The sequence below is a fragment of the Montipora foliosa genome, chromosome 1 (genome assembly GCF_036669935.1).
Source record: "Montipora foliosa isolate CH-2021 chromosome 1, ASM3666993v2, whole genome shotgun sequence".
Classification (NCBI taxonomy): domain Eukaryota; kingdom Metazoa; phylum Cnidaria; class Anthozoa; order Scleractinia; family Acroporidae; genus Montipora; species Montipora foliosa.
In genome coordinates this window covers 64,675,340-64,685,856 of record NC_090869.1, presented here as the reverse complement: position 1 = coordinate 64,685,856, position 10,517 = coordinate 64,675,340, and the positions used below count along the sequence as shown (strand labels likewise).

Sequence of the window (10,517 nt, the reverse complement as noted above, 5' to 3'; positions counted from 1 at the left end):
AGCGTAATTAGTCTAAGTATTGTATTGTAAGTAGAGTAATGTAAGTGTTGTAAGTGTTAAAATAAAAATAATATTTAAAAAGACAACCTCGGGTGGCAAAATAAAATTTTCTTATTAGAAAAAAAAGCAATGATACTGGGAGCAAATGAAAATTTATCTTCAAGTGCTGACGTCCTTGATAAAGCCTCAAATTCGGCTATTTCACGTTGTTTTGCGGACGGCGGCAAAGAAACGGACAAAAGTGAAAAACGCACGAGCAGAGCGTGCAAAGCTATCGTTTTTGCCCACTAAATATGCAAATTTGTAACGTTCTTGTTGCCGTCTCCGTTGTCGGAGACAACGGAGGCAGTGTTGAGGCAGTGTGGCCCAGTGGTTAGGGCGCTTGCCTTGAGATCCGGAAATCCGGGGTTCAAGACCCGTTCTAATCACTCGTTGAATTTGTTCCTGGTAGTCCCAGGTTCAACTTCCCCGCTGCACTTGTAAATAGCCAACTGGTTTGCCTCCGGCCAGTTGGGATTCTTGACAGTTGTTGTTGTTGTTGTGTTCTGTCGTTTCGTTCATTGTCTTTCATTGGCCCTGAAAAGCCCCTATGGGGAGCGGTCAATTAAGTATGTATTGTATTGTATTGTCGTTGCTTAAAGGGGCTAGGTCACGCAATTTTAGGCAATTTCAGCACTGATCGAATGGTCATAGAATTAACTAAAATATCAAAATAACTGTTCAGAACTATAGAACAACTCTAACAAAACACAGTTAAGCCAAGAAGGGACATGGATGGACAAAACTGGAGTGGATTGAAATGGATTGAATTTGGGTAAATTTGAAAAACGTCGACCCACCTTTTTTCAAATTTATATCAGTCTATATCAAAATGTCATTTACAAAGCTGGAAAATCATTCTCAGTTGTTATGTGGCCGTGATTTTGCAAATGAAAGACTCTTGCTTTGCCAATTTGACGTTTAGAGCTCATAATTAACAAAATTAAACAAAATTACCTAAAATGGCGTGACCTAGCCCCTTTAAGCTTTGAAACGACTGGGGCGATCGGGACGATCCAGACGATTATATGGAAACCAGTCTTTAAGCCCAACTGTGACTATTATATCGCACGCGTTTTCCTTCCACTTGGCGCTATTGACACATTCTGTTGAAATCATCAAGAGCAAAGAGAAGATCACGTAGCATAAGCTGAGCTAAGCACTTTTAGTATCACCCAACTACTTTAGTGGACTAATGCAAATCCTGCGTTTTAATTGGCTACGCTACTGTCTTCAAGTAGCGAAAATCGTGACGCTTTTGTTGGTTTTATTCCCAAACAAATATTTCTTCAACTTGCTCTTGCTAACTTTATTATTGCCTTTTCTGTCCGACTAGTTGGGTGATACTAAAACAATTAGACCCTTCGCCCTCAAGGGCCACGGGTCAATAGCCCATTCGGCTTCGCCTCATGGGCTATTAGGGAGTTTAAGAAATAACAACGGATACGGCAACGACAACGCCAAAAAGCAGTAATATTATTGGTTAAAAGAACTTGCTGCACATGCGGCACGCATAATTGAACATTTCTATTCCGTACTCGTCAAAACTACTACGTGAAATGACCAAATTTAAGGTTTTGAGGACAACGTGGACAAACTACAGCGAGTCTTTCAGTCTCACTCTTTACTTCAAATGCGTCCGTACCAATCCAGTTTTAGGACACTTCGCCCATATTGTATAATCTAAACAAAAATGGAATAATCATGAAATGCTTAGAATAGATCAAAGTGATATTTTCAAGTGACGTTTTCGTCCCCGTAGCCGTTGTGGTTTCTTAAACTCCCTATTGGCCCGAAAGAGCTACGGGTCTAATTGTTAAATAGACGATTTGGGCACGATATTATTGCAGCATTTGAGCTTCCCGTTTGAGCGCTATTATTCATTGTGTTATCTGGATTTGAGCCCATGATATGATTTTGCTCATGGGCCAGAGGGCGCCGTCAGATATCAATTCACGCCATTTATTCCATTATTTAACTTTAATTTCAGTCTTGTTGTCATAAATCCGGCTTTGCTTTAAATTTTATTCTTCAATAAAGGACACCTTTTATTTTGTTGCTTCTTTTTTCCTCGACACTAAGGATGCGTTCGATTGACCGTATTCCGGAATAGGAATACTTGGAACAGAAATTGGAAATCCTTCGCTTTTACGGAGATTCACCTTAAAATTGTCAAACACCTGCTAAAATGACATTTTAAGCATATATTTATTATCCTTGTTGCTTCAAAACGCCAGACATACCGTTTTAAATCATCACTCCACGTATTCTTATTCCGGAATAGGGTCAATCGAACGCACCCTAAAATATTGAAAAGTTAGAATATTTTTTCCCTTGCACTGTTTATATCCTGTCAAGGTGGCGCCAGTGGGAGGCACTGGACTGCAATGACGTTGATTCCGTTCACAATGATTTTCAGCGGGAACTGCCTTATCTCTTGTTTTTTCCTGAATTGTTGGAGAACGTCGTGAGAGCCTGGGCCGAGAATCAGCACCCAGATGGGTGGATTCAGGAGACTTTAGGGTTACAGTGGGGATGCCATAACAGAACAAACAGGTTAGACACCGCAGGTGGAAGAGTCATGGCGGATGTTACACCGGCCTTTTTGGCACAGGTAAGATTATAAAAACAATTGGAAAAAAGATAAAGCTAGAAAGTATTCTTGAGTAAAGAAATCGCGTTCCATAAAGAGTAATTAAAATAAAGAATTTCAACACAGCCTTTTAGTTTTTAACCACGAACTCTTAAAGTAACTGTTGTTTTGCGACCCGCCGTGTCCTGCGCCTTTTCCTGGAGGCTTTTGCTGTCGCATAAACCATTTCTGAGTAAGACAGGGAACAACATTTTTAATCTTGTAACACACTCTAGACCTCTTGCTGACATACTGATTAAAACTTGAAAGTCCTAAAGAAATACCACTTATTAGTTTCTTTTACGTCTGGACCCAAACCTTTTTAAGAATTTATCACTAATGTTTTAACCCTCAGTTTTATCTGTTTCAGTTATATCATCTTTATCTCTGGACTGGCAATAAGAAACTGTTACAGGATATCTGGCCAGCGGCTCTCAAAGCGCTAATCTGGCTTATGCGTGATAGCACCGGAGGTACGGGCCTACCACTGCGTAAGACCTGTACCTATGACATTATTTATCTCGAAGGATACGACCACACGACTTACAACAGCGTTATGTATCTACTGGGATTACGTGTCGGTAAACGCCTGGCTGAGATGCTAGAGGAAAAAGAGCTGGCTTCGACAATTCAGCTAGCGTTTGATTATGGCAGGGCTAAGATTGACAGGACTCTGTGGGATGAGCGAGAAGGTTTCTATCATGCGTGGTGGGACCATGAAAAGGGCTCGCCTGATTGGCTAATGGCTGACTCCTTATATGGGCAGGTACGTTATGCAAAGCCGACAATGAGGACGGCACTAATTTTAAGAATGTTCCGAACCCATTGAATTAATGACATTACAAGGTCTTGTAAGTTACTCCAGTGTGATATGGGCACCTTAAAAATCTTTGAAATCGTAGAGTCACTAAAGAGCCGATTAGAACTGGAAAGGGCAGCACTAACAAAAAGTTTACTTGAGACTCAATTCCATTTATAGTTGGCGGTTATTCTGTATTCAGCTTATCCCGTGACAAAACTGATTCTAGCTGCAATACTGATAGAAAAAACTGAAAAGCTGATAGTTTAATTTTTCTGACTCGAATATTCCATGTCGAATATTCCTTTCTCCTAAACAAGCGAACTTGCCCAATTTAAGTCCAAACAGATTGTGCATCTCTTCGATGTAATTCTCGGTTTCACACGACGTCACGGCCGCCATGTTGAAGCCCCTAAACAAAGAAACGGCGGCCATGTTGGAGCCCCGACCAAATCCTCCGGGAATTCAACTCTATTATTATGCAAACGTTTTCTTTTGTTTTCGTTGAAAAACATGGCTGCTGAGTGAACACGTGAGTGAAAACCAACAATTCCGTTATCTCTGTTGTAATTCCGACTCCGTGGTTCTCTCGCTTGTTCTTGTGCAGGTTTGGGCGTACGCTTTGGGTCTTGGCAACCTACTCGATCCAAAAAATATGAAAAAACATCTTGAAAAGGAAAGAGAACGAAATGACACTCCATATGGACTGCGCGTGCTCACTCAAGGTACAACGGGAAATAGGGTTAAGAGTAGAACCAACGATAAACGAAAGAAATGGAGGAAAAACAAAGCCGATTCAGTCGCTCACTTGGATAGCTTTTTCAGTGAGGAATCTGGCTTGGAAAAGAAGTTGCACAAACAGAGGAAGCCAATTAGCATGAAACAATTGACAGGCAATGAAAATCTAAGATCCCAGATTTCTTCATCTCATAATGAGGATTTTATTTCTGAACTTAAGCTTTTAGCAGCAAGAAATCGGAGGAAAAAATACCAAATGAGAACGAAACGTTCAAATAAATTTAAAACAAATCGTCATAAGCATATTCAAACAATTGCAAGATCGAGACATTCAACCAAAAGAACTAAAATGCTTCCCGTGACTCAAGAATCTCTTACTCACAAGAATTGCTTAGCGCTCGAAAAGGAAAGCAAATTCAACTCTATTTGGATGGGAAGTGACTCGGATTGGACGACGCTTAGCATCCACCTTGGAATGGACCCACTAAAGTCCCTCAAGCAAGCAGAGAAGGCATTAGAGCACTATAGAACAGAATTAAATGACTTGTGGAATATCCACGGTTTGACCGCCGGACCGGGTTTTGGCGTCGACGGTCAACCGTGGTGCACCTCTCACTACAGTTTCCATTTGGTTCTGTGGCATATTCCTCTTGCTCTTTCCGGTCAGCGGTACGATGCGCTACAACAGCAACTGACGTTTGAACCAAAATTCAAAGTCCCGTATGCTCTTCCGTTCTTTACTCCGTTTGCGAGTGGTATCGTTGAAGCGAGGCAGCTCAACAGCGATAGCGTTAAGTATACGGTAATAGTGACTTCGGGTAGGCTTGATATTAAGCTCTTGGCTGTGTCAAGAAGTATGCTTCCAAGGAGTAAAGTTAGCTTAGGACAAGGAGAATACGTCAGTTGGAACAGAAAGTGATTTAGTCGTCATTGTTGTCTGGTACTTATATAATAGGGAGCTGAAGCATGCGCGTTTTTGAGACTCGGACGGCAACCGGAAGACAACATTCCGAGAGCCAGGACAGTGGTGTCTCCCAGATTTTTATACTTATCATCTCTAATGGAGTGAAGATACTTGGCAATGTAAATGTGGTTGTGTGAAGACAGGTTAAAAGGGAAAACAGCTTTCTTCGGGGTGCCTTCCGCGTATCAAAAAAGCGCGTCCTTATCAAGGCGTCTCCTATGGATATCGTGCAAACAATCAGTGCCGTTTTCCACAAAATGGCTCTTTGCCATCCTGGGTTAAATAGAGTGGAACCTTTCGACGAAAATGAACATAGAATTTCTTTATTAAAATTTCATAAAAAGGAGGCAACTGTAAGGCCTGCTGAGTTTGTGTGTGTGTGTGTGTATTTGGATTACCTTCATTTTGACAACTGTTTTTTTTTCCCATTTGTTATTTTTACCAAAAGGAATTCGTATACAAAAATACACAGTTATTGCGGTTGAAACTACAAAGATTATTTCTGCATTAAATAATTATAAGAATAAAAAAGGTATGACACAAAATAACTGTGTTTGCAACAGGAATTATTTTTTCGCTGTTTTTCATTTCTAATAAATACCTCTATAAACTTTGAAACCTCGCTGGCTATGCCGCGAACAGGATATGCCTAAGACAAAAACACTTTAAAATCCATTTTGACGAAGGCAGCGCACAACACCAAAGGCTGCAAAATCAGGGGCCGCAGAGAGGGAGGGGCCGCTGGGAGCTATATCCCCTACAGGCCCCTCCCCCCACTTTTTTCCTACGGTGTTGTTTTCTCCTAAATCTCTCCCTCTCCCCTCACACTTCCGTGACCCATACCCAGCCCCCCACTTTTAAACGTACTCCGTAGCCCCTGAAAATTATTCAAGCTTGTAATCACAGTTTATCTTGGTATCAAGTCTCATTAAACATGTGCACTACCTCGATACGAGTCTGCCGACCGCCTGTGAACTGATTTACTTCTCAGAGCTCAGTCTTAACTTCGTTTAGAGAAAATCGTCTTAGAAACGAACCATCCTTGGAGGCTATTCTGGGACCTGCCCAGGCAAACTGATCGTTCAAGATACCCATCGTTGAACCCGAAGGTGACCCACTTAGCACGATTCCATCAAAGTCGCCGTCTTCGTCTGATCTATAAATCTCAGGCAAGTATTTGCCGTTTACGAACACATCCGAAGCGTCGGCTATTTCATTCGCGTTGTGTTCGTCAGCCACGGATTCGGTAGCATCTGATTCGTTCTCGGAATCGGAATCGGAATCCGGTGGCGGCGGAGGTGGCCCTACAGGAGGAGGAGGGAAATACCAGTCTTGATCCTTTATACCTTTTACTTCGGTAGGGTCTTCCTCGTACACGTTAAGCACCGACATTTTTGCGGCGGCTCCGAAGCTCATGATGACTTCACCGGAATCTTCACTTCCTTCCAGAGAGTTATTGTCCTCGTTTGGAAGGTGAACTACAACTTCTTGAGCTTCCTGTGAAATAAAACAAACCAACAAATTACCTCGGAAAGAGAGTCTTGCAACACTTTAAGGTTTCCAACGTGAGTCGTATTCTACTCTGGCTTGCTGGATATAAAATGATTATAACCATCTATCACTTCATATCCAACACCGAAATGTTGGCCATGTCAGTTTACATAGGTACTTATGCGTTAGACGCCGTATCGAGCAAATATGAGGAAAAGATGTAGTTGGGAAGTTTTGTTACCTGGGCACTTTCAACCTGATTTCTCACAATTGCATTTGGATTAGGGTAGAAGCTGTAAATAGAAGAATACGAGAGGCAGTCGCGCATATAGTATTATGAATATTTACTATGTAAATATACTCTTCCGAAAGTTATCTTATTTTTCAAATTGTCTAAAGTATAGATATACAGAGCAGCTTTCCCACCAAATATTGCTCTTTTGGCCAATCCAAGCACAATGAAAAAAGAAACCTGCAGAATAGGAATCTAAAAATAATCATGTATAAGAAAACGATCTATCAAGATAGAGTACCAGTTATTTATTCTTAGTGCGGATAAGCTCCTGAAAGAAGATGATGAAAAAAGGTTGGTGGCAGCGATGACCGCAATAATGTCGATGACGGGAATTGATGAGGATAATAATAACGGACGACGACGAAGAATTAAGACGAAGACAACACTTGAACCTTGTTGAAAAGTTTGCCCTTCGTATAGGAATGAGAGGTCTTCGCCTGTACCTCAGTGGAGTCCGTTTCCCGAAACTTCCGAAACCTTTTCGGGCCTTTTTCGGGTGTCAAAATTCCTTCCGTATCTCACGAAACGAGAGGTTTTAAGTCGTCAAACTTCACAGTTATTCTGCTTCTTGTTATCTTGAAAATATCTTAAAATATCAGCTTTCCAAAAAAAAGCGGATGGTAGTTTTACAAATGGCTTTTCGGGCCCGAAAAGTTTTTGGGTCTTTCGAGAAACGGGCCCCAGCTGGACCGAGAGCGACAGAATAGACATATGAAGTCCATGTTTCGCTTTTTTGGGATTTGTACAACATCGGGATCAGATGACGGTTATGTTTTATGCTGCTGAAAATGTTCATCATAACAAAAGCAGAATTGACGCTTGTGTTATCATTATTACTTACTATAACGGCTTATCATTAAACGTCACTCGTCTCTTTTTCTTAAACGGCCTTTTCCCAGCTTGTTTCCTCCTACAAAAATAGACCCAAAGCTGTGAGCATATGACCGTCGAAAAACTGCCCAGGTAAGGAACAAGATCGTCAATTGTGCATCCTCTTAAAGGGAGCCCTTCCACCACTTCTTCTGATGGAGGAGAGAAAATATAGCTCGTTGCTAGGCCAGTTTGTCTTTCAATAGTCATTCGTACGGCTTGATGATTTCAGTTGAAGACTCCAGTGAGAAGATACGCAAGCTAAGCCCCATTGGATACTTATGTTATCGTGATAATGCTTTTTAACAAAGGATTTCTCGCGTAGATGAGAGGCTTAAAGGTGTATAAGTATTGTTATTCAAATTTCAGTGCCATTCATGCAATGTGTCCATGTAGTTTTTAAAAAAGCTCTTTCCTTGTCAATGAGGTTGAAAGCATCCCCAATATCGTTCGCCCCTGCGGAACCTCTGAAAACGCTATAAAGCAATTCAACAGTAACTCGCCTTTCGATTCACTTTTAAATTTCTCGGTCGTTCGTTTAGTTCTCCCGTTAGGGGCATATCCACCGGTACCACTAGGAGGTGCACGTGTACGCTCACCGGCATATATTACCATTATCATTATCATTCTTGTAACCGTTATCAAGGCTGTGGATAAATTTTCAAGTAAGCGAGCGAGAAAATTAGAAAAGTTGATGGGGAAAACAGTGAATCTGCAGTTTTTAAAACTCTATTGTTCCTTAATGAAGGTGGGGATGAAACTCTCGGTAGGTAGGGAAAATCCCCGGCCTCCAGCCCTTAATGACAGCCCTTCGATTATCGTCACTTACCGAATCAATATAATTAACAAAATAATAGCGCCGAAACCGATCACGACCCCAAAGCAAATCATGGCTCCTGCTACAGCTGATAATGCTCCGTCATCACCCGCCGCTCGAGCACCAGGTTTCACCACTTCCACATGGATCTGGTAGGTCTGGTAATCTTGAATCATCCACTCTTCATAAGTTGTATCTAAGAGCTCTTTGTTGGCTAAAAAGTAACTGAGTTATGAAGACAAGAAAAGTTAAGATCATTTTTTTTTACCGTAAACCCAATTCAAAGTAATTGACCATGATGACCAATCATCGGACGCAGGCAGCTAAATTAACCAATCAGGTTAAGTAAATGAACACAGCCTGCAGGAGGAATGGAAAAACGATGCGAACAAGTCACAGCTGCTTCTGGTCGATACGTGATGTAACATTTTGGTAAAAAAGTATGGGGGTGCCGGATATTTGGGGGGAAAATTAACCGTATACAGAAACATTTAAGGTGGCTCAAACCGGTTTCAGTAATTTGGAGGGAATGTGTTATTAAAAAGATTAACTCTACAACACTGTTTCATTTAATGGCAATGTTATGGTACCATTTGAAACACCAATATTGCTTAAAAAGATGCACATTTTAATGTGACGTAAAACATTACCATGACAACAAAAGAACCATCTAAAAATGCCTTATATCTCTCTAATATCTCAGGCGCTGCCGCAACTCTTTTAAACGTTCAACATTGTTTGAAGAACATGTGCCAAGCTTGTTATAAAAATGATTTTAACAATGTTGGATACGCATATAACATTGTTCGAAACACGTCATTTTGGTCTTTGCAATACAACATTGTTGAAGGGGAGCCACAAGCTTCAACATTTGTTGTATGTTGGAGAAAATTAAGAAAAGCTTAGCCTCCCACGCAGACGCTCTTAGGCACTCGTCACGCGTTAAATGAATACGTGACAAACGAAGCCCAAAGGACGTCTGCGGGGAGGCTAAGTAAAGCTATGATCTTCGCAGTTATGGACGCAATTTTAGCAATTGCGTAGAGAAGCCTTAAAAATACAGGACTTCAACGGAGTTTGAACCCGTGGTCTCGCGATACCGGTGCGACGCTCTAACCAACTGAGCTATGAAGCCACTGACGTTTGGAGCTGGTCATTTGTGGGTTCCAATTTTCACACTCAAACCCCGTTGAAGTCCTGAGTTCTTAGGGTATTTCAGGCTTCTCTACTCAAGAGCTAAAATTGCGTCCAGAACTGCGAGGATCATAGCTTTACTTGATTCCATATCCGCAGCGCAGTTCATTATATGATTCATTTCATATATCATTTCGTTCGTTGGAGAAAATGTTTGACCGAAATCAAAACATACTTCCATTCAACCAAAAATGTTGAAAAAAGTCATCAAACATGCATGCTAACATTGTTAATCTAACAAATGACAATGTTTCAACGTCTAGCCGGGGCTTTACACTTAATGAAGGTCGGCAAATCACTTTTGTAGATGCCATATTCATTAGTTTTAAGCCCCGGCTCCAAGTTCAAGCATATTGTTATAAAACATTTGTTGAATCAACAATGTTAAAACGTGTAGCATGGATATTTTATGTCGTTTGTTCAACATTTTTTGTTGGATGAACGTTTTGATTTCGGTCAAACATTTTCTCAAACATACAACAAATGTTGAAACGTGTAGGCGTCCTTTGAAATATGGGATGGAAGTGGAAATGGAATTTGTTTATCCACGGAACACCTTAAGAGCGCTTAGGAGCTCGTTCAACATGTGTCCGTGCATTCCGGATCGAATTGGAATTTGGAAGTATTGGTTTAGAGACAGTGTTAGAAATATAGAGAGCTTTAGATTCTAGGACTAGA

The 10,517-nt window shown here is 41.0% G+C and overlaps 2 protein-coding genes across 2 annotated transcripts in view; one reads left to right on the top strand and one right to left on the bottom strand.

Moving 5' to 3' along the window:
* Nucleotides 1–6,122, top strand: part of LOC137972544 (uncharacterized) — a 25,868-nt gene extending 19,746 nt beyond the window's left edge. The window contains exons 8-10 of the mRNA XM_068819295.1: nt 2,398–2,653; nt 3,042–3,437; nt 4,078–6,122. Coding sequence (XP_068675396.1) covers nt 2,398–2,653; nt 3,042–3,437; nt 4,078–5,127 — 1,702 coding nt within the window. The 3' untranslated portion in view covers nt 5,128–6,122. The remainder of the gene's footprint in view (nt 1–2,397; nt 2,654–3,041; nt 3,438–4,077) is intronic.
* Nucleotides 5,285–10,517, bottom strand: part of LOC138004824 (protocadherin-11 X-linked-like) — a 19,606-nt gene continuing 14,373 nt past the window's right edge. The window contains exons 14-17 of the mRNA XM_068851177.1: nt 8,658–8,870; nt 7,800–7,868; nt 6,905–6,956; nt 5,285–6,669 (exon numbers count right to left, since the gene is read on the bottom strand). Of these exons, the coding sequence (XP_068707278.1) occupies nt 6,160–6,669; nt 6,905–6,956; nt 7,800–7,868; nt 8,658–8,870 (844 nt within the window). The 3' untranslated portion in view covers nt 5,285–6,159. The remainder of the gene's footprint in view (nt 6,670–6,904; nt 6,957–7,799; nt 7,869–8,657; nt 8,871–10,517) is intronic.